Source organism: Pelophylax lessonae, assembly GCF_965119305.1.
Source record: "Pelophylax lessonae genome assembly, chromosome: 1".
Taxonomy (NCBI): Eukaryota; Metazoa; Chordata; class Amphibia; order Anura; family Ranidae; genus Pelophylax; species Pelophylax lessonae.
Genome location: NC_138768.1, coordinates 638,266,133 through 638,291,351, shown reverse-complemented (window position 1 = coordinate 638,291,351; position 25,219 = coordinate 638,266,133). Strand labels below are relative to the sequence as shown.

Here is a 25,219-nt window from a genome sequence, read left to right as displayed (position 1 = left end):
TCACCTGATGATCTGGCCAGTAAATCTGTTATTCTTCAAATTCCTTTGACAGACCAAACCAAAGTGTTAATGAGACACTTAGTCGAGACACACCATTTCAAAATGACAGGTTTAAATGCTATTTAAAAGCTGAAAAAGGTCAGCTTTTATTCATTTATGTAAAAATATTATACCAAAAAGAGCAAATACCGTTGCTACAACTGCTTAAAGTGGTTCTAAAGGTAGCAGTTTTCTTGTTTTTTTTCTTACCTTAAGGTAAAAAACCTCCTGCAAGCAGCTTCTTCCCCCCAGCCCCCCCCCCCCTTTTACTTACCTTAGCCCATTATAATCCAGCGATGTGCACAAAAGCAGAGGATTGGAGTTGCCCTGTGCAAAACCATAACACAGAGCAGTAAGTATGACATGTTTGTTATTTTTAAATACCATGCTTGCCTTTAGGCTACGTTCACATCTTGGCGTTGCTATTACAGGCGTTTTTATGGGCGTTTATTCAGGCGTTTTTGCAGGCGTTTTACAGGCGTTTTTACAGGCGTTTTTTGTGCAGGCGTTTTTAGATTGAGTAGAGACCAATGGAAAACGCCTGTAATCTGCCCAAAAAGAAGCTCATGTACTTTTTTGAGCATTGGGCGTTTTGCTCACAGCGTCAAAACGCTCAGATGTGAACAGGGGCCATTGAAATGAATAGGATTTGTCTTGTTGGGCGTTTTGAGAGCTGATCCTAGAGCAGAAAAACTCCCCAAAAATGCCCCAAAACGCCTACATGTGAATGGAGCCTTAGAATCACTTTAAGTTTGACTTTAATTTGTTAGTCAATGCCAGTAGTCTCCAAACTGCGGCCAAGGGGCCAGATGAGGCCCCTTGCTTATCTTTATCTGGCCAATGGAGCACTAATCATCCCACTGTTATGAGACACTATTCTGCCAACTGACACCAACAATGGGGCACCATTTCAGCCACTGACACCAATAATGGGGCACTACCCCCCCCCCCACAATACTTAATGTGGCGATGTTTATTCCCACTGATGCCAGGAAAATTTCCACTCCTGCTGGCCACGGTCTGGTACTTCCCTATATAAGTCCAGCCCCTTGCACTCAAGCTTGCTGATTATTGAGCTCCTGAGCCTTGATCAAGCTTCTCCTCATCTGCTGCTCTATCTACTACCACAAATCCACTGCTGACCTGGAACTGACTACCGACTACTCTTCTGCTTTGTCCCTACCTACTGAACTGCTACCTCCGTTGCCGATCCGGATTGTCTGACCACGCTTACTGCCAGACTTCCTGCACCTACTACCGGCCTGCGGTCCTTGCCACTGGGCTCCACTCCTACCTCCGGCCAGCAGTCCTCTGACTCAGGTGAGCCTGTAGGATTTGTTCCACCCCCCCCCCCCGGCCCCCACCAGGCCGCACACCAGGACCCCCTCAGGACCCAGGACCCCGGACCCCCCCCCCCCCCCCCCACGGCTCACTCACCCTCAGTGGCGGCGGCAGCAGCTTCAGCTGCTGCTTCTTCCCCCTCAGTAGAAGTGTCTCCTCCCCCATGCCCAATGGCATGGCTTCTACTTTTGGCTACTTTTCATTTGCTATTGTCACACAAGTGGTGCTCTGCGCCCTGAGCCCACCCTTTTTTTTAGCCTGTGAGAGCCTCTGGCTCTAGTCACATGGTTAAAAAAAGCCCCATTGAACTCCATGCGTCCGGCGCCCCGCATGTAGATTAGGGGGCCGGACGCATGGTTAGGGGGGGCGGCGCCCCTGGGCCCCCAATACACCAGCCGCCACTGATCACAGGTGGTGTCAGATCTTAGACTACAGACAGAAGTCATACATTAACTTGTGCAATGCCATGACGCATGCCTCATGCCTCATGTTTGAACACAAACTGAAACTTCTGACACTGAGTGTGAAGATTTACTCTACTGCAAGCTAATCACACAGCGCAACAATGACACAATGAAACTGCATGATCAATGCACATCTTCTGGTGAAAAACACAAAGTTCAGGTAGCTTTTAACCTGTTCCCGCCGACCATACACATATGCTTCAGCTCGGCGGGCGGGCTTTAACCACTTGCCGACCAGCCACCGTAGTTTTACTGCGGCAGGTAGGCTCTATTACACAAAAGGACGTACCCGTACTTAGCTTCATGTAACAGACAGTGGGGGTGCGCACACGCGCCAATTGGCCAGAGAAAGGAGCCAAACAGGGGGTCCGGCAGATGCGATGTCCGCCAGCTACCCGCGATCGCTCCCCATGGAGACAGAACAGCGGTCTGCCTATGTAAACAAGGCAGACCGCTGTTCTGTCAGTGATGAACGCAGGGATCTTGTGTTCCTCCTATTTAGGAACACAGGTCTCTGTGTCCATCCAGTGAGCACAACCCCCATACAGTTAGAAAGCACTCCCTAGGAGCACACTTAACCCTTTGATCACCCCTAGTGTTAACCCCTTCCCCGCCAGTGACATTAGTACAGAAACAGTGCATATTTTTAGCACTGATTACTGTATTACTTTCAATGGTCCCCTCAAAAGTGTCAGTTAGGTGTCTGAAATATATTATAATGCAGTGTGCAGAGGGGTCCTCCAGACCTTTCCACTGTGGTAGCCAATCACAGTGGTCACATGAACGGAAAATGTCGCTTCTGCTTCCTGGCATTTCGATTCTTTTAACCACTTGCTGACCGTGCCTTTTCTGGAACTTGTTGTTTAAAAGATTAAATCAGTATTTTTTGCTAGAAAACTACTTAGAACCCCAAAACATTACATATTTTTTTTTAGTGAAGACCCTATAGAATGAAATGGCGATTGTTGCAATATATTATGTCACACAGTATTTGCGCAGCGGCCTTTCAAACACAATTTTTTTTGGGGAAAAATACACTTTAATGAAATAAAAAAAAACCCACAATTTACCCCAATTTTTTTATATAATGTAAAAGATGGTTCTACGCTGAGATACCTAACATGTCATGCTTTTAAAATTGCGCTTACGCTAGTGGAATAGTGACAAACTACTACGGTACCTCAAAATCTCCATAGGCGACACTTTTTTTTTGTTACAGGTTACCTGTAACAGAGTTCAGAGTTCTTGCTCTAGAATTAGTGCTATTGCTCTAACGTTCACGGCGATACCGCACATGTGTGGTTTGAACACCGTTTACATATGCTTATGCAACTTATGTATGTATTCACTTCTGCGTGGGAGCACAGAGGGATGGGACGCTTTACATTTTTGGGGGGGTTTTTTTCTTATTTATTTTACTTTTTTATACTGCCCATTTATTAATTTTTTTTATCACTTTTATTCCTATTACAGGGAATGTAAACATCCTTTATAATAGAAATAAGAATAACAGGTCCTCCTTATTGAGAGATCTGGGGTAAAAAAAGACCCCAAATCTCTTATCTACTTTTAAAAGCAAAAGATCAAAAATTAAAAAAAAAAAAAAATTATTTACTATGGCCTAGAAACCAGAAGTGATGTCAGACGTCGCTCCAGTCCTCCAAGGACATGGAGGCGAGTGGCAGCCATCTTCGCCTTACTCTTTTCCATACCCAGCTTCCGCCAGCATAAAATTGCTCCTGGGCTTCACCGATGGCTCAGGTAAACCCGGGAATGACAAGGAAGCTAAAAGTGCTCTTGCGGCAAATCCGCCTGCGGGACCACTTTTACCCGAAAGAGAATTGCCAATAGTAAAAAATAATACTGGTATTTAACGTCAAACAAATGACACATTTTTACTATTGGCTGGTCAGCAAGTGGATTATTTTAAAGAGCAGGTGGGTGGCGGTGGCAAGTTATTCAAGTAAATAAAATGCACCTGCTTTCTTTACAATGGCAGAGGTTAAAATTCAAGCATTCTTTTTGTATCTGTGCCTCCTTAATTACATTATGTTCATACTATATGACATACAGCTATATACAGTAAGAGCCAGCTGCATGTGCTTGCAAAGTGCAGTAATCTATTTCTGAAAAGGAAATGATTGTTGGTAGCCACAAAACATTTCCAATATGGCTTGAAAATCTCCTATTGTCAAACCGAGCATGCTCACAGCTTATTATTGCTTGGTAACAACTTCTTATTGCTTTGTAAAAAAAAAAATCTTTGAATGGAGAAGGGAGGAATACAAAACTCTCTCGGGTTTTATTTCGTTCTATGACTCTATTTGGGTGATTTTTTCCTTATTTTCTGTTTTTGAGACAACCACAGAGAAGGAGCTTGTCAACCAAAGCAGAAAGCACAGAGAGCAACATTGTCAAATTAGTTTTCCACACTCTTAGGGATATGTGTTTGGTTTTTGTCCCCATTGGAGAGATTTCTCATCATGTCCTGTCCTAACAGGAGTTGAGGAAAGATCTCCCCAATAAGGATAGATACAAGCGGTAATAAAAACCTGACAGAAGCTCTTATCCTTCCCAATGGTATCCAAAATGAAGTCTATATGGCCAAAGTGTCACATGCATTGCTTGTATATGTATAATGAAGGCTGATTTTCTTTATTTTTTTCTTGAGACATCATAAATATTTTTTATACATAAATTATTACATTTAAAGGCTAAGTTCACCATTGTTCACTTTTTTTGTCTAAATTTCAGCCCCCTATGTACCAATATACCATTAATGTACTTCTTTTGCAAAAATAAAACAGCTTTTCATTTATTCTACACACCCTTACCTCACTGTTTTCATGTCTTTTCAAAAACATTTAACCATTACTTCTGCCTTACTTCCTGGACAGACTTTACACATGACACACTGCTCAATTTATAAACACTGCTCAATTACTCTTGCCCTACTTCCTGGACAGACTTTACTCATGACACACTGCTCAATTTATAAACACTGCTCAATTACTCTTGCCCTACTTCCTGGACAGACTTTAGGTCATGACACAGGAAGGAGTTGACCAGCTGATCTCATTAGCACACACCCTGTAACGTTAAAAAACCATACCCCGTGAAGAAACCATACCCTCGTCACTTCCGGTCTGAAACAGCTGAGCAGCGCAGCAGTGCGCATGCTCAGAGCCCCGGACACGTAAATAAACATGAAAGAATTTGACAAGTGCGCATGCTCGGTGGGCATGAAATTCTCACGGCACTGTGTCTAATGTAATACTTGCGGCGGGTACATTAAAACACTTCGGCTGCAACATAAATCATCTCCTCTGCTATCGCTGTAACTTCCCTCATCTCCGGTAATAAATATAAAAGCGGTGGCGGGTGTATGAGATGTAAATGTGATGGCGATCGCGGTTCCGTGATCCGCTTTTATATTTATTACCGGAGATGAGGGCAGTGACAGGGCGAAGAGCGGAGATGATTTATGTTGCAGATAAGCTGTTTTAATGTAAGCGCCGCAAGTTTAACTACCGTGAGAAATCCATACCCTCCGTTGCTGAACCGGAAGTGACGAGGGTATGGTTTTCTCACGGGTATGGTTTTTTCACGGAACACCCTGCATTATCTACCCTCTGCTGGTCAACTCCTTCCTGTGTCATGACCTAAAGTCTGTCCAGGAAGTAAGGCAGAAGTAATGATTAAGTGTTTTTGAGGAGCCATGAAGAGACTGAAGTAAGTGTGTGTAGAATAAATGGAAAGCTGTTTTATTTCTGCAAAAGAAGTACATTAATCACTTCTGGACTGGAAGGTTTTACCCCCTTAATGACCAGGCCATTTTTTGCGATTTGGCACTGCATTATTTTAACCACTTGACGTCTGCTCACATTGCTGCTACTGCGGCAATGTGGCTCGTTATCGTCCAGCGACGTAGACCTACGTCGCTGGACTCCTCCCCTTGTGGGCGATGAGAGCGCGCCGCCGGAGGCTCGCTCCTGCTGTTTTCAGTCACAGCTGGAGTCGGGCCAGGGGAGGAGCGGCGGTGATCACCACCGCTCTTCCCCGATCATTGGGGAATCGAGTGTGGAGATCCGCCCGCTTGTGTAAACAAAGCGGGCGGATCTCCTAAGTGACAGGCAGGGTCAGATTGTAGGGTTCAGCATAGCTGAACCTGCGATCTGTCCCTGTGTCACTCAGTCACCTCCCCCCACACATGTCAGTAAGCACCAGGCATACATTAACCCCTCCCTCTCCAATAAAATTAACCCCTTCCCTGCCAGTGTCATTTTTACAGTAACAGTGCATATGTATAGCACTGATTACTGTAGTAATGTCACTGGTACCCCCAAAAGTGTCAAAAATGTCAGTCAAGGGCCCGATTTGTCCGCCGCAATGTCGCAGTCCCGCAAAAAAAATCGCAGATTGCCGCCATTACTCGTTAAAAAAACCACCAAAAATGACAGAAATCTTTCCCTTAGTTAGTAAACGCAATAACTTTTGCGCAAACCAATCAAAACACGCTTATTGCGATTTTTTTTTACCAAAAATATGTAGCAGAAAACAAATTGGCCAAAAATGATAAAAAATTTAGATTTTTACATTTTTTGGGGGGGGAATTTCATATAAAAAAATTTGAAAAATATTGTTATTTTTTCATAATTTTCGCTCTTTTTTTGTTTATAGCGCAAAAAGTAAAAATCGCACAGGTGATCAAATACCACCAAAAGAAAGCTCTGTTTGTGGGGAAAAAAAGGACATAAATTTCGTTTGGGTATGGCATTGTATGGCTGCGCAATTGTCAGTTAAAGTCGCACAGTACTGAATCGCAAAAAGTGGCCTGGACGTAAGACAGCAAAATCCTCCGGTGGTAAAGTGGTTAACTGTCAATTGTGCGGTCGTGCGACGCTGTACCCAAAAAAATTGATGTCTTCTTTTTTCTACCTATAGAGCTTTCTTTTAGTGGTATTTTATCACCTCTGCAATTTTTATTTTTAAGCTATAAACAAAAAAAGGGGCGACAATTCTGAAAAAAACAATATTTTTCACTTTCTGCTATATACCATTCCCAATAAAAAAAAATGTGAAAATCAATTTTTTTCATAATTTTAGGCCAATTTGTATTCTGCTACATATTTTTAATTAAAAAAAATCCCAATAAGAGTATATTGATTGGTTTGCACAAAAGTTATTGCATCTACAAACTAGGGGAAAAGATTTATGTAATTTTTATTTATCTTTTATTTTTTTTGCTAGTAATGGCAGGGATCAGCAATTTTTAGCGGGACTGAAAAATTGACAGATTGGACACCTAACTGACATTTTGGACACTTTTGGGGGGACCAGTGACAATACTACAGTAATCAGTGGTAAAAAGATGCACTGTTACTGTACTTATGACACTGGCAGGGAAGGGGTTAACATCAGGGGAAATCAAAGGGTTAAATTCGTCCCTAGGTGATGCTTTCTAACTGTGGAGGGGATGTACTTAAATAGGAGGAACACAGGAGCCATGTGTTCATTGCTGATAGAACAATGGTCTGATGTGTTTACAACGGCAGACCACCATTCTGTCTCCGCGGGAAGCGATCGTGGGTGCCCGGCGGCAATCGCAGCCGCCTGCCCCGCGATCAGCTTCCACTCTTATAAATGGGCGCTCGCACGCCTCCATGAGTGCTCCCGCGAAGTGACGTACGGGTAGGTCGTTTCACGGGAGCCTGCCGACCTGCTGCAGTATATGTGTGGCTATAGAAACATTGGTACATAGGGAAGCTGGAATTTGGAAAAAAAAAAAAGTGAACTCAATCTTTAAACTGTAAAACGTTGGTGAGTTTATGTTATCTTGCCATTTTGGATAAAATTAATTCATAAACAAGTTCATCTAAGGCCTCATGCACACTGGAAGTTTTTACAGCTGCTTTTTGGCGTCTGACGTTTTTTTCTTCAGCCAGTAAACTCCCCAGCATGTTATTCTATGTGTCCATGCACACATAGCCTGTTATCAGCAGTTTTTGGCAGGGGCGCTTTCTGGCTGTAAAAAACACAGAATTAGTGGGTTTTAGGAGGCATTTTTCAGCTGTAAAAACACTGTAACCTTAATAAAAGCTTAAAAACGCCAAAAAACACAGCTATTCGGCATTTATCAACGTTTTTGAACCATAAGCTTTTGTGGGAGTATAGTAAAAAAAAGGCCAAAAAATGCTACAGCTGAAAAAAGCTAAAAAAAACTCTACTGCAAAAAAGCTAAAAAAATCCTTCTACAGCTACAGCTATGTATTGACGTTTTGATAACGCCCAGTGTGCATGAGTTCTAAAGCAAAAACTAAAGCACTTTTTTATGTGTTAGTAATTTTGAAACTCCATCAGTAAAAATGCTGATTCCTGCCCTCCCAATTGATCGCTCTCTGCTAGCATAGCTGAGTAGTAGCCACACCCCTCATCATATGTCCCCACACTGATTTGTACTGCAGAGGAGGAGAAGGGGCGTGTCATACCAGTTCTGTTACTAAGTACAGATTACTGAATACACAGGCTCGAACTCTGGTTCCTACCAATCTGCACATCATATTGAGATACACTTCTCACCATGAAGCAAGAGATAAGACTGAAAATGGAGGTTGTCAATATCTATATGAACACATATCTATTTATATTTCTGTGACTTCAATTGAATTTTAAGCAAACATTCTAGCTGAATTGATGTGATTGGTTGACTACAAGCGAGTTAAATTCATCTTACTGCCAACTCTAAGCAATAACATCTATAACGAATGCATTGTGTTGGGTGTTTAGCAGCATTTGCACTGCATATTGATCAGATATTTGCCCTAAACCTTCTGCCTAATCAAAAAAACAAAGTATTAATATTCTCCTGGGCAATGGGAAACGTTATTCCCACATATTAAAGAAATACTTTAGTTGGAGACAAGCTCCATTACATACCCTATAATATCGTATGCAGAATAAATTACTCCATTATTCAAAACATGATGTGGCCTGAGGGTGGACGGGAGGGGGGAGTTCAGATATTTAAAACAAGTCCTTGGATCTATGAAAAAAAAAGAAAAAAATCTATATGATGTGTGTCAGGTTCACTATTTAGGTGGCTGTTTGATTAATTTGATTGAAGAAAATCTGTGAAACCAATTTGCAAGGGATTTGAAGATTTTGTAGTGTTATTCTAACAAATGGGCCATTATTAACAAGATATATGTGGCAGGGCGCAGCATAAATAATTAGAGAAATGTACCGTCTTTAGCAGCAAATAAAATGAGAATAAGGAGCTGATATATAATATGCCAAATGGCAGCACCACGTAGATGTCCAAATGTGATAATGAAAATTACTCTGGATTTTATTATCAATGCAATTAAAACTATGACCTTGAGAAGTTAGCCAACATGTCAACAATATCACCTCCCTTCCTTTTTTTCTGATAGTCTTGTTCCATAGAATTCTCGTATTCAGTCCCAAACCCCAGCTCTCAATAACATTATCTATGTATCTATTTCTGACTGTAAGGCATATCACAAAAGAGATACATGCACCATTTAATTAGCTCTATATCTGCAAAGAAAAAAATATAAATCATTTGTCCTTTGGATGAGGCATATGATATAGGCACAAAGGAATACATTTAGCTTCATATGCAAGTATTGTAGCACATTATAGCAAGCAGGTGTGCAGAATAACTCAACTGAACATGAATTTGTGTAAAGCTTACAAAGCTGACATTAAGGCCTACGTTTAGTCTAAATTACAAACATAAAAATCAATACAAGGGACATATATTACATTTAGTGTGATGTGTTCCTTGTGCTTATTTTTCTTGGTTTAGGATACATTTTTCGTCTTTCCTATCAGGTGCAGCTGGGGTTAATACAACTGAATGGCTGTTAGGAGCTCTTATCAAGAGAGCTTGACTATGCCCACCCTTATCGCCCACTTTGCCATTCATAAAAGCCGTACTACAGCTTCTATGGATGCACAGGATCTCTGAATGGGGGGATGGGTGGGTAATTGATAGCTCCACCCTTCCATTCAGAGGTCTTAGACAATGTGGGCTATGTGGGACTTTAAATGAGACACCGGCAGGTATGCCCAGCGTCTCCATCCCTGTATCGGAAAAAACAAATTGAAAAGGATTAAGAGAGGTGCATGGAAGCCAGCCAGCCCCCAGTCTGATGTACTCACCCTATATTAAAAAAGAATAGCGCGCAAATGCAAAAGAAATAACTACCAAATCTGAAGACAATCCATAAATAAAAATGGGGGTTTGGTCCCACCATATCGTGCTCAAGCCCACTACTGCGTCAAAGTACCCCATTATCAGTGGGTCCTACACTATCCATGAAAAAGAGATGAATCCAGCCTAACCCTTGGAGATAATACTCCTTGCTGGGAAGGATGTGCAAATGCACTACAGGGGACTCCTCCTATATCCACTTGATGGTGGACACTGATTGAGTACAGGTGTGTGTGGGGGGGTGGGGAGGGTTGCTCAACCTCGATAGTCTGGTCAGACCGAATACATAATAAACAGGCAAAAAAATTGGGGGAGCATACCCATGTATTTCTAAAGCTGCTGCAGCTATGAACCAAAAGACATGTATATTAAAAAAGAATAGCGCGCAAATGCAAAAGAAATAACTACCAAATCTGAAGACAATCCATAAATAAAAATGGGGGTTTGGTCCCACCATATGGCCATATCGTGCTCAAGCCCACTACTGCGTCAAAGTACCCCATTATCAGTGGGTCCTACACTATCCATGAAAAAGAGATGAATCCAGCCTAACCCTTGGAGATAATACTCCTTGCTGGGAAGGATGTGCAAATGCACTACAGGGGACTCCTCCTATATCCACTTGATGGTGGACACTGATTGAGTACAGGTGTGTGTGGGGGGGTGGGGAGGGTTGCTCAACCTCGATAGTCTGGTCAGACCGAATACATAATAAACAGGCAAAAAAATTGGGGGAGCATACCCATGTATTTCTAAAGCTGCTGCAGCTATGAACCAAAAGACATGTATATTAAAAAAGAATAGCGCGCAAATGCAAAAGAAATAACTACCAAATCTGAAGACAATCCATAAATAAAAATGGGGGTTTGGTCCCACCATATGGCCATATCGTGCTCAAGCCCACTACTGCGTCAAAGTACCCCATTATCAGTGGGTCCTACACTATCCATGAAAAAGAGATGAATCCAGCCTAACCCTTGGAGATAATACTCCTTGCTGGGAAGGATGTGCAAATGCACTACAGGGGACTCCTCCTATATCCACTTGATGGTGGACACTGATTGAGTACAGGTGTGTGTGGGGGGGTGGGGAGGGTTGCTCAACCTCGATAGTCTGGTCAGACCGAATACATAATAAACAGGCAAAAAAATTGGGGGAGCATACCCATGTATTTCTAAAGCTGCTGCAGCTATGAACCAAAAGACATGTATATTAAAAAAGAATAGCGCGCAAATGCAAAAGAAATAACTACCAAATCTGAAGACAATCCATAAATAAAAATGGGGGTTTGGTCCCACCATATGGCCATATCGTGCTCAAGCCCACTACTGCGTCAAAGTACCCCATTTGCGCGCTATTCTTTTTTACTATACATGTCTTTTGGTTCATAGCTGCAGCAGCTTTGGAAATACATGGGTATGCTCCCCCAAATTTTTTGTCTGTTTATTATGTATTCGGTCTGACCAGACTATCGAGGTTGAGCAGCCCTCCCCACCCCCCACACACACCTGTACTCAATCAGTGTCCACCATCAAGTGGATATAGGAGGAGTCCCCTGTAGTGCATTTGCACATCTTCCCCAGCAAGGAGTGTTATCTCCAAGGGTTAGAAGGGCTGGATTCATCTCTTTTTCATGGATAGTGTAGGACCCACTGATAATGGGGTACTTTGACGCAGTAGTGGGCTTGAGCACGATATGGCCATATGGTGGGACCAAACCCCCATTTTTATTTATGGACTCTCTTCAGATTTGGTAGTAATTTCTTTTGCATTTGCGCGCTATTCTTTTTTAATATACATGTCTTTTGGTTCATAGCTGCAGCAGCTTTGGAAATACATGGGTATGCTCCCCCAAATTTTTTGCCTGTTTATTATGTATTCGGTCTGACCAGACTATCGAGGTTGAGCAGCCCTCCCCACCCCCCACACACACCTGTACTCAATCAGTGTCCACCATCAAGTGGATATAGGAGGAGTCCCCTGTAGTGCATTTGCACATCTTCCCCAGCAAGGAGTGTTATCTCCAAGGGTTAGAAGGGCTGGATTCATCTCTTTTTCATGGATAGTGTAGGACCCACTGATAATGGGGTACTTTGACGCAGTAGTGGGCTTGAGCACGATATGGCCATATGGTGGGACCAAACCCCCATTTTTATTTATGGACTCTCTTCAGATTTGGTAGTAATTTCTTTTGCATTTGCGCGCTATTCTTTTTTAATATACATGTCTTTTGGTTCATAGCTGCAGCAGCTTTGGAAATACATGGGTATGCTCCCCCAAAAATTTTTTTGCCTGTTTATTATGTATTCGGTCTGACCAGACTATCGAGGTTGAGCAGCCCTCCCCACCCCCCACACACACCTGTACTCAATCAGTGTCCACCATCAAGTGGATATAGGAGGAGTCCCCTGTAGTGCATTTGCACATCTTCCCCAGCAAGGAGTGTTATCTCCAAGGGTTAGAAGGGCTGGATTCATCTCTTTTTCATGGATAGTGTAGGACCCACTGATAATGGGGTACTTTGACGCAGTAGTGGGCTTGAGCACGATATGGCCATATGGTGGGACCAAACCCCCATTTTTATTTATGGACTCTCTTCAGATTTGGTAGTAATTTCTTTTGCATTTGCGCGCTATTCTTTTTTAATATACATGTCTTTTGGTTCATAGCTGCAGCAGCTTTGGAAATACATGGGTATGCTCCCCCAAATTTTTTGCCTGTTTATTATGTATTCGGTCTGACCAGACTATCGAGGTTGAGCAGCCCTCCCCACCCCCCACACACACCTGTACTCAATCAGTGTCCACCATCAAGTGGATATAGGAGGAGTCCCCTGTAGTGCATTTGCACATCTTCCCCAGCAAGGAGTGTTATCTCCAAGGGTTAAAAGGGCTGGATTCATCTCTTTTTCATGGATAGTGTAGGACCCACTGATAATGGGGTACTTTGACGCAGTAATGGGCTTGAGCACGATATGGCCATATGGTGGGACCAAACCCCCATTTTTATTTATGGACTCTCTTCAGATTTGGTAGTAATTTCTTTTGCATTTGCGCGCTATTCTTTTTTAATATACATGTCTTTTGGTTCATAGCTGCAGCAGCTTTGGAAATACATGGGTATGCTCCCCCAAATTTTTTGCCTGTTTATTATGTATTCGGTCTGACCAGACTATCGAGGTTGAGCAGCCCTCCCCACCCCCCCACACACACCTGTACTCAATCAGTGTCCACCATCAAGTGGATATAGGAGGAGTCCCCTGTAGTGCATTTGCACATCTTCCCCAGCAAGGAGTGTTATCTCCAAGGGTTAGAAGGGCTGGATTCATCTCTTTTTCATGGATAGTGTAGGACCCACTGATAATGGGGTACTTTGACGCAGTAGTGGGCTTGAGCACGATATGGCCATATGGTGGGACCAAACCCCCATTTTTATTTATGGACTCTCTTCAGATTTGGTAGTAATTTCTTTTGCATTTGCACGCTATTCTTTTTTAATATACATGTCTTTTGGTTCATAGCTGCAGCAGCTTTGGAAATACATGGGTATGCTCCCCCAAATTTTTTGCCTGTTTATTATGTATTCGGTCTGACCAGACTATCGTGGTTGAGCAGCCCTCCCCACCCCCCACACACACCTGTACTCAATCAGTGTCCACCATCAAGTGGATATAGGAGGAGTCCCCTGTAGTGCATTTGCACATCTTCCCCAGCAAGGAGTGTTATCTCCAAGGGTTAGAAGGGCTGGATTCATCTCTTTTTCATGGATAGTGTAGGACCCACTGATAATAGGGTACTTTGACGCAGTAGTGGGCTTGAGCACGATATGGCCATATGGTGGGACCAAACCCCCATTTTTATTTATGGACTCTCTTCAGATTTGGTAGTAATTTCTTTTGCATTTGCGCGCTATTCTTTTTTAATATACATGTCTTTTGGTTCATAGCTGCAGCAGCTTTGGAAATACATGGGTATGCTCCCCCAAATTTTTTGCCTGTTTATTATGTATTCGGTCTGACCAGACTATCGAGGTTGAGCAGCCCTCCCCACCCCCCACACACACCTGTACTCAATCAGTGTCCACCATCAAGTGGATATAGGAGGAGTCCCCTGTAGTGCATTTGCACATCTTCCCCAGCAAGGAGTGTTATCTCCAAGGGTTAGAAGGGCTGGATTCATCTCTTTTTCATGGATAGTGTAGGACCCACTGATAATGGGGTACTTTGACGCAGTAGTGGGCTTGAGCACGATATGGCCATATGGTGGGACCAAACCCCCATTTTTATTTATGGACTCTATTCAGATTTGGTAGTAATTTCTTTTGCATTTGCGCGCTATTCTTTTTTAATATACATGTCTTTTGGTTCATAGCTGCAGCAGCTTTGGAAATACATGGGTATGCTCCCCCAAATTTTTTGCCTGTTTATGATGTACTCACCCTGCAGTCTGCCACCAACCAAGTTGACCTGTCTCGATATAAATAAAGAACAGGGGTTTAGTTGACACGCATTTGCAAACGCATGTGTAAGCTGCAGAGCCGCGACACGGCAACCTGTTTTATCTGCAGTCCCTAACACTTTTAAATTTGAGTGTCTCCACTCTTGGAGCACATGGATGCTAATGGGTGGATAGGAGGCAGGTGGGAGGGAGCAGCCCAAACTTCCCCCAACCCACTTCCATCCACGACTGGTATAGTATCTCAATGCTCTAATAGCAATGTTCTTAAGATGGTACAAACTGAAAACGACCAGCTGAGAAGCATACACCTCCAATCCCTTGGCGGATGCAGTGTAAAACACAGATTGGGACTTTATATGAGGCAATTTGCCTGTATAGGTCAGTGTCTCCATCCCTAATTTCATAAAATATTTGGGACTTTACATGAGACAAGCAGGTCATGCTTGGTTGGTGGCAGACTGGAGGGTGAGTACATCAGACTTGGGGCTGGCTGGCTTCCATGCACCTCTTTTAATCCTTTTCAATTTGTTTTTTCCATTCAGATGTCTGGCATGATTCATAGAACTTGTAGTTTGTCTTCTAGGAATAGCAAAGTGGCACCAGAAAATTATAGTTGTCAGGAAGGGGGTAATAAAGACAAATATTTCCCCTAAACTAAGAATAATCAGCAAATACATCATACTAAGGCTCCATGCACACTAGCTTAAACAAATGCTCCCAGCAGCAGCTTTTGAGCATTTTTTCTGCTTCTAGAAGAAAATAGTGTTATCCTACACAATATTGTCAAAAGTATTGGGACGCCTGCCTTTACACGCACATGAATTTTAATGGCATCCCAGTCTTAGTCTGTAGGGTTCAATATTGAGTTTGCCAACCCTTTTCAGCTACAACAGCTTCAACTCTTCTGGGAATGGGAAGGCTGTCCACAAGGTTTAGGAGTGTGTCTATGGGAATATTTGACCATTCTTCCAGAAGCGCATTTGTGAGGTCAGGCCCTTATGTTGGACAGCTCGCAGTCTCCAAAGGGGTTATATCATCCATGTTTTTATGGAACTTGGTAACTGCACTGGTCCAAATCATTTGGTGGAAGGGGGATTATGATGTGGGGTTGTTTTTCAGGGGTTGGGTCTGGCCCCTTAGTTCCAGTGAAGGGAACTCATAAGGCAACAGCACACCAAGACATTTTGGACAATCACAAAAAATAGAAAAGGTGGGACTTTCAAGGCCAATGGGAGCAGCAGGATGATATATAACACAAAATTTGTCTAAAATGTAACTTTATTATAATACTTTTATAAAACTAGTACATAATACGGGGATTATTCCCATTAATGGCATATATAAAAACATAGCAATCAAAGCAAAAAACGCATATGTAGAAATATATTCCTCAATGGGGATGCCGATACTTGGTATCAGGAGATGATGTTAGGGTCTCTGATGGAGCATGGTCTAAGGGTCCCCAGCAAGTCGACGTGTTTCACACAAGGCTTCCTCAGGGCCAGAGAGACCAAAGACAGACCGATATTTCTCAATGCGAATTAGATCATGGCAGGCAAAGCATAGAGTGGGCCGAACAACCAGGCTATCCACAAGTAGTGGTGACGCAATAATTATCATACGATCATAATGGCACAGTGATTTTGTAGGTTTCAATAGGAGGACGTGCGCATATGCATGCTCGCACCAATGTTGAGGTTCCTGTTATCTTGGACCATAAAGGCCTAATTGGTTACTTATTCTGTTATAATGACAGCATAAGTCAGGGTATATGGGAACATCTCAATTGGAATAGGTGTATCCAAAGTGTCCTGTATCCTACATGCAGCTAAAGATTTCAACTGCAAAGTATCCAGTTATAACATGAGGCAGGTGTACTTTAAATGGGTTCCATCCGGTTAGCCTATCACAGCGGCCGACCCAAGGAACGCCAAGCAATATGGGCCTGCACCATGTCCCGGTTCGGAGTGCCTGCCTCATTTTGGACAATTTCATGCTCCCAACTTAGTGGGAACAGTTTGGGGATGGCCCCTTCCTGTTCCAACATGACTGCGCACCAGTGCACAAAGCAAAGTCCATGAAGACATGGATGAGCGAGTCTGGGGTGGAGGTTTGAGCCCTGACCTCAACCCGATAGATCGCCTTTGGGATGAATTAGAGAGCAGACTGCGAGCCAGGCCTTCTTGCCCAACGTCAATGCCTAACCTCACAAATGCGCTTCTGGAAGAATGGTCAAATATTCCTATAGACTCTCCTAAACCTTGAGGACAACCTTCTCAGAAGAGGTGAAGCTGTTATAGCTGCAAAGAGTGTGCCAACTTAATATTGAACCCTAAGGACTAAGACTGAGATGGCAACAAAGTTCATATTAGTGTAAAGGCAGGCGTCCCAATAATTAGGTAATATAAAGTATTTGTCCATGCACACTATTTTAGTCTAGAAGCGTTTTTGAAGCTTGAGCTTGAGAAACAAAACTTTTTATTTGTGCTTTTGGGAGACATTTACCAGCAGAAAAAAAAGCTGAAAGCTCCTAACTGTTGCTCAAGGCTGGCACAAAAATGCTATTTTGAGCATTTCTCATCCAATGTTTTTCTCGCATTTTTTAGCTTATAATGTGCATGGAGACTTAATGTAAGTTATGTCCCTTGTGCTGATATTTATGTTTGTAATTTAGGCTAGACTTAGGCTTTAAAGCCAATTCCAGCCAAATCTTTTTTTTTTTATAGACTTGAAAAGGGTAAGTTCTTATTATTTGTTTGCTGTCTGTGAGCTCAACGGGGTGATCTCACTAGGCTCCCTGTCTTCTGACAGCCTGTGAAAGCAGGGCAAGAAATTAGGGGAAGTGGTTGTCATTTAGTAAAGAAGACACAAACAGCAAAAAAAACGTGTCAGAGGCTCAAACTCTTCCCCGCTGGGGAGATTTCCCTTCACTTCCTGTCCTGAGGTGGTAAATCTCCTCAAAAAGATCACAGCCAAAAGAAGTTTTGGTTTGGAGGTGAGTTTTGGTTGCAGCACAAAACCCAAGCACAAACACTACCAGTGCATATCTTATTGTTCTTCAAACATTTTAAAGGAAATCAGAACTGAGAAAAAACTATAGGTAGCCAATTGCAAACCATACTTCATGAGTCACTATAGCAAATAAGTATGCAGCAAATGAAGATGGAACTACTGGCCTGCATACTTGTTGTAGGTCAGTGACTCAGAAAGTGTTAAAGCCATTGGATCAGTATGACAGCCAAGCAGCTGCAATTTTCAGAAGGAAAGGTCCGTAATTGCAACCCATGTATTTTCTCAGTACAAGCTCCAAAACAACTTAAAGTACCTAGACACAACGCAGAAATGGCTTAAACAGTTTTTGTTTACCAGGATTCTATGGAACCCTAGGGTTCTTCTAGAGGTTGATAGGGATTCTTTAAGCAATTTATAACACTCATTTAAATAATCACTGACAGCAATGCTGTAAGGGGGAAATTCTTCTCACAGATCACCAATGAATGAACATTTTTCTCCTCTGACTACCAGTGTAAGAGGGTTATTCCCCAACTGTCCACCATTATAAGGGTCTTCTTCTCCCAGTCAGCACCAATGTAAGAGAATGCCTCTCCAATGATCATCAATGTCTGGAAAGACCTTTCCACTAGGTTTAAGTCTGCAGTAAGTTTTCCACTCCTTTTCAGATCACTCTTCAGAGGTGTTTGACAGGCGGTCAGGAGACAATCTCACCAACGGGCCACAACCACATGCATTGCACACAGTTGCAGAGTGATTGCAGCACTTCCCCATTCACTTTGCTTGGCTGTGTGTGGTGAGGGAGGAAGCTCCTGAAGACCCCCCGCTGCCTGGTCCCATGGAGGAGCTGCCTGCAGGGTCCACGTATTGGCCAGAATGCGGGCCACCGTTCCGAGGCCTTGTGAGATGAAGAAACCGGCCAGTTTATTAGGGGGCAGTGGGTCTTTCTTGCAGCGGGTCCTAACTGGTAAGCTGGAGAGAGGCTGGGTGGTGGTGGATGGCTGGAGAAGAGGCAGATAAACACAATGTGGATTCCCCAGTGGCCTAGCAGAGCCTCGGGAAGATGCGGTCTTACTCGTCTGCGGTGGCCACGCCCTCCCCCTTCCCTTTTCACTTGAATGGGTTGCATTCGGTGGTACTACTGAAATTGTTTTTGCTGCAAACACAAATCAAAGCACCATGACCACTGCGTGTGAAGACCCCGTCCGCTGCCTTTGCAGCTTAAGGGGAGGGCAGTTGGTAGCACTAAAATTGCAGCTCAACTATATTTTTAATGCCTCCCAACTGCAAGTCTAAATGAACCCCAAAAATGGGGTGTTTCCCCTCTGACCACCAATTAAGGGAACTCTACAATTATTAAAAGATACATTCTATCTTTTTCTCCATTCAAGAGGAATAAAAAACACAGAGTGACTGATTTCTGTGATAGCCAGTCACAGGCTATTACAGCATTCATGTATTCAGGAAACAGGATTATCACTTTTCGATCATTAATGCGAGACCTAGAACTGTCTTGGGATTTTGGTCTGTGCTGGGATAGTGCTGTGCAGCGCGGTCTCAGTACAAACACGCATACGCATATACTGTACGTGGCCCCATGGCTGAGACCCACTTCTATGAGGCTCCATATATGCATGCACTTGGCAAGAAGGGGTCAATTATTTAATTTCATTATTGTTACTGAAGACTATTTTGTTACATAGAGCATTCATGGGTATCACATACACTATCACAGGTACATCACATTACTTATTTTCGTATTCATTCTGATATCTCAACTTATTGGTAGCATTCATTTAGCCTGAGCTGTAGATATAGTAGTTTTTAGCAGGGGTTTTCAGAGATGTGAAAGTATTATCAAGGGTTCCTCCATGTTCAAAAGGTTGGGAAAAGCTGAAGATACTTTTTGAGCAACTGAATTCAAATCAAAGAAACTCATAGGTCAGTAAAATTATCTAAGGGGCACGTGAAACATACTGCTATTTGCCAAATGTAAAATCCTAGACCTGTTTATAGTAGCCCTGAAGGTACCTACATACACTCATGAGAAATTAACCTTAAAACTTTGGCTTTTCCATGCAACATACACATACTTGCCAACTGTCCCTTTTTTCCCGGGACAGTCCCAGCAAATAGGAGCCTGTCCCGAGTAATTTACATTGTCCCTGGAAGCGCCTGTTAATCGGCTGCCCGTAAATGTTACGCAAAAGTAGTGCAGCTGAATGGGAGACTTATTCCAACTCTGCTACTTTGGCCTTCAGTTTGAAATTCCCTTTTTAATTTCCTGTAATTCTCTCTATATTGCGTGAACAGAAAATTAGTGCTGCGCTATGGTGAAATAAATATTATATAACATTATATTTAATATTATATTAACTCAAAAGTGCTGCTGTGCAAAAATCAAAAGGATTTTAAACGTGTTAATGAGAAAAACAGCGCAAAATTGGTTATAATCAACAATGTGGTAATAAACCACTAAAGTGCTGTGAATAAATAGATAAGTGTGTAAAGTTGTATGAATATAAAATATATAAAAATAAGCACTATTAGACCACTTGCACAAATAACAATCAATATCACCCTGTGTGGTGATTAAATGAAGTTCATAAAATATATAAAGTCACTTGCAATAGTAATACCTATTTCCCCGTGCAAATGATAAAATCAAGTTCATAAGATCAAAAAGTCCAAGTGAATAATAGATATCAATCAAAAAAGTCCGACAAATATCAAAACAAAACACATTGCTTCAGCAGGTAGCCAGTGAAAGGTAGTCCACCAAGAAAAAGGTGCTCAAGTGCTGGAAATTTGTGCATTAACATGCTGCCATGGTGTGGTGAAATAGGTGACTTTTCCTCTCCCCCAGGATGTCAAACTTACCGGACAAAATGGACCCTTGAACAATATAGTGTAAGGGTCACACAGGCTTAGTCCGGCAGAGAATCCGGCAATCATCCTTATGGCTAGTCTGGGACCACTGGGGAACTCCTTAGGAACTCAGCACAATGGGGCCATATGCAGTAGGAAAGAAAAGGTCGCAATAGCGTAATATTGCTTAACAAAAACGTATTTATTGAAACAAAGGTTAGAACACTCACATTTCCATGTTTAAAATCAGGCTCTGTACAGTCAAGCAGGTAAAGTTGTCCGAGACAATCGCAGTGTGCTGCGGGATCTCGTGGTCCCGGCTTGCGTTCCACGGTTACCGGATCTGACGTCACAGCGAGCGTGGGACCGAAAATTGCATCGACGCGTTTCGCCCTCCTCCAGGGCGTTATCACAGACGTATTTCCGGCCACTGGACAGGAAGGGTTTTATACCCCCTCGTCCTCTGGTATATTTCACGCTTCCTGTTCCTGTTGGGTGTACAGGCTTCGTGTACACCTAACCGGAAGCCATTTCCAGCCCGTTCTAATGCTGCATTATAAACATCTTACTACAAATCCAAGGACAGATACCCCATTAGAATGCAAATACCAGCCATTAAATTAGATATATTGGCTGACAATTCACAATTTGGATATTAATCCCCATAGTTCCAAAGATAGTTCTAAATAGCCTATGAGGGATGTTTTGTTACATTGGGGCCACCTTTATAATAAATATATGGGGAATCGTTACTCCTAAGGTATTTCTACTTTAACAATATTTTTAAATTCAGTATTTTTAAAAATACTCTATATTGGGTAGACCCTATAATCTGATGAAGTAGGCGCAGATTAATTATGTGGAGTGGGTGGAGCTTCAGGGAAGTGGGTGTGGTAAGTAATTGATAACTGTGATGCAAAGTGTCCCTGCAAATTTTTTTCAAATGTTGGCAACTATACATACATATCCCCTGAAGAGTGTCTGTCTAAAAAGCTCATCATTGGGTAACATGCTCAGTGCCTTTAGGAATTGTCCTCCCATGTTCCATTCCAACCAAATGATATTCCAAGAGTCATTGCCTTACGCTTGTGACTATTTTATGTTAATACATTTTTTTATTGTTTATCATAGTTCTCAGAATGCTTGCAATCAAGACAACCTGACCCCACGTATGTTTAGTTTTGCTAACAGTATCTTGTAGTTGAATGTGGCTTATGAGCTGACAAAGCCCAAGGACCTCTGCTGTATAATATGCAAAATAAGAAAGAAAAAAGATTGTCCAGATGATATGAATAGCCCATTAAGTTAATGTATTACTCATTTAGAAACAGCGCTTTGTTTCATTAGTAAAATCAGAGTGGAAGATTACAATTCTGAAGCATAAACATCATGCTTCCAGACTCTATGTGTTATCTGAAGGTAATTAACCTCTTTTTTTTTGGGCTATACAGTGCAGTTAATGAATTACCCACAGAACCACATCAGTGTTGTAGGAAACACACAATTAGCACTTGGCTATGTGCTCCTGGCTTCAGCGGCACAAGGGATTAATATTTTTAATACCTTTCTTCCATACACTTAACAGTAACTGTGCTATGAATTGCATATGAGTCTTGCAGTTTATAAATATGTGTGACCTGAATACATCTCATGACTGTTTTTTGCCAGTGGGAAGGAGGTGTTAAAAGTGAGCGTGGATGATCATTGTTTCACCCCATGAACGAGCAGCACACTGTGCTAACGTCCCTTTGAATTACCTCCCTCTAAGCAGCACTTATTCCGAGATGGCAGATCCCAGTTTTAGGGAACTAGTAGTTCACAAGTGATTATAAATCAGCCTTTCTTATGATATCCACGGTGTGATAATGCCAGGTGTAGATGTCAGTACCAATGCGCTTCTTTGTTTAGTAAACATGATTGCTTTCGATATCTTTTTTTTTTTTTGTCTGTAACCATTTGAAATATTTGTATATTTCTATGTTCCTGTACTCACCATAAACGCATCTCCAATGCCAGAAAGTAACAGAACCAGATGCTGCCCATGTCTAAGATAAAAATAAATGCACAATTGTGAAAAACAGAATAAAATAACCTGAAATGTTTACAGCGGTAAATGAAAATGCAGTGCACAATTTTACATTACAAAAGATTTTTCCAGCCTTCAACTCTCTAGTGCCCATCGAAATGGAAGCCATTAAGGTTACAAATGTCAGAAATGGTCTGTGGTATTTCAGCCATGAATGGTGCTACATAGAAGAAATAATGAATTATTTTATTATATAATTATTTTTTCAAGGTTGTATTGTATTAATCCTTCCATTACCCCAATATGAACCCTACTGCCATTGCAACAATTTAAAAGTCTCATGGATACAACTAAAGAAAAACGTTCTCTCCTCAAAGTCTCCGTACGGTGACCTCATTCAAAATGACAATACCATGGTTTCAAGGATGGTATATTTTGAAAAACCATGGCCAGTGCAGGTAAATCTCACCTCTTAAACTCTGCATTGAAAAAACACTTATAAGAAATAGTGCTGCTGGGCCATGTAGTTTCATTTGTTAAAAGAACTTGCCAAATCTCCATTGCTTGATCTCCATTATTTGATCCCCTGCAGATTTTGTAAGTTTGCCCACTTACAAAGAAATGAAGAGTCTATAATTTTTATAATAGGTGTATTTTAAATGACAGAGACAGAATATCAACCAAAAATCCAGAAATAATACATGATACAAATGTTAAAAATTGAATTGCAGTTCAGTGAGCAAAATAAGTATTTGATTCCCAAGCAAAATATGGCTTAGTACTTGGTGGAGAAAACCTTGTTGGCAAGCACAGAGGTAAGATGTTTCTTGTAGTTGGTTATCAGGTTTGCACAGTCTAAAGGGGAATTTTGGTCCAGTCTTCTTTACAGATCTCCGCTAAATCCTTAAGGTTTCTTGGCTGCCGCTTGGCAACTCCCAATTTCAGCTCCCTCCATAAATTATCTATAGAATTATGGTCTGGAGACTGGCTAGGCCACTCCATGACCTTAACCACTTGCCGACCGCTCACTGAGCTGGTACTGCGGCAAAGTGGCTCGTTATCGTCTGGCGGCGTAGACCTACGTCACCAGACTCTCAATTTTTTCGCAAAATGTTCGCTCTTTTTTATTAATATTGCAAAAAATTAAAAGCGCAGAGGTGATCAAATGCCACCAAAAGAAAGCTCTGTTTGTGAGGAGAAAAGGACCTAAATTTCGTTAGGGTACGGTGTTGCATGACCACGCAATTGTCAGTTAAAGTTGTGCAGTGCCAAGTTGCGAAAAGTGGCCTGGACGCAAAGCAGGAAAATCCTCTGGTGGTAAAGTGGTTAATGTGCTTCTTCTTGAGCCACTTCTCTGTTTCCTTGGCGGTATGTTTTAGGTTAATGTCATGCTGAAAGACCCAACCATAACCCATCTTCAGTGTTCTGGCTGAGAGAAGAAGGTTCTCATCCACTATTTTACAATACATGGCCCTTTCCATTAGCCCCTCAATGCAGCAAATTCAGCCTGTACCTTTAGCAGAGAAACAGCCCCAAAGTAAAATGTTTCCACCTTCATGCTTGACTGTAGGGATGGTGTTATTAGGGTCAAAGTCAGCATTTTTCTTCCTTTAAACAGGGCAAGACGAGTAAATGCCAAAGAGCTTAATTTTGGTCTCTGAAGTTCGCCAATGAACATCTAAATGATTCAGAGAAGGATTGGGAGAAAGTGCTGTGGTCAGATGGGACCAAAATTGAGCACTTCTGTCTCTATCTCTATATCAAGCATTTAAAATACACCTATGATAACTATTATAGATACTTAATTTCTTTGTAAGTAGGCAAACTTACATAATCTGCAGGTGAAAAAATAATTGTTTTCCCCACTGTATGTCCAAGTAGTGGTGGCAAGCAGACAAAGATAGACCTTTATTTCACTGGCACCATTATTTTCATCAGGGCTTTTTTTTTCTCAGAAAATAGGTGCAGGTACCCCCCCCCCCCCCCTTCAGAGCCACCCCTTGTCTCTGTCCCCTACCCTACTCCGAGCTCCGAGCATGATCCTCTGCAGCCAACAAGAATAGATCCCTTAGCAACAATAGACCCCCCAGCAACAGTAGATCCCCGACAGGAACAATCGATCCCCAGCAACAATAGACCCCCCACAACATAGTACCACCCCAAATAACCATAGGCCCCCAATATAACAATACAGTAGATCTCCCTGGAGCCAGCATCAATAGACCTTCCAGCAGCCAGCAAAAGTTGTCCCTCCTTAGCAACATAAGATCCCCCCCCCCGCAAAAATAAATCCCCCACCAGCAACAATAGACCCCCCTAGAAATAAATGACCCCCCCCCCAGCAACCAGAATCAATAGACCCTCCAGTATACCCCAGCAACCCAATCAGTGCTGCAGGTGCTGGAACTGCATTCCCCCACGTTCCCGCTGAAGAAAAGCCCTGCTTTTCATAAACCCAAATAAAAGCAGTTAGAAATGCGCTTTTGCAAGAATCATAATGTTTAGTTAAGAGGATTTTGTGAGCACACGCATGAGAATAGTTGTATTCACACCCTTATTTAATGTTATTTGGTATTTCTGAGGATGATTTTTGGCAATAATAGTCAGGAGTGACTGAGGTATGACGACTGAGGTCCCCAGAGGTATGACAGCTGCTGTCAATTGCCTGAATTTATTCGATTGTCCCTAAGCCATTTTATTTTTTTCTTATTTTCTGCAGGGCTCTATTATATGATACTGTATACACACTCAGGAGACATTAGGTGTTATCAGG

At 42.2% G+C, this 25,219-nt stretch overlaps 1 protein-coding gene across 1 annotated transcript in view; it reads right to left on the bottom strand.

Moving 5' to 3' along the window:
* LOC309565405 (UPF0462 protein C4orf33 homolog) overlaps nt 1-25,219 on the bottom strand; it is a 186,097-nt gene that overhangs the window by 71,560 nt on the left and 89,318 nt on the right. The window contains exon 5 of the mRNA XM_082270349.1: nt 22,414-22,465. Within this exon, the coding sequence (XP_082126475.1) occupies nt 22,414-22,465 (52 nt within the window). The remainder of the gene's footprint in view (nt 1-22,413; nt 22,466-25,219) is intronic.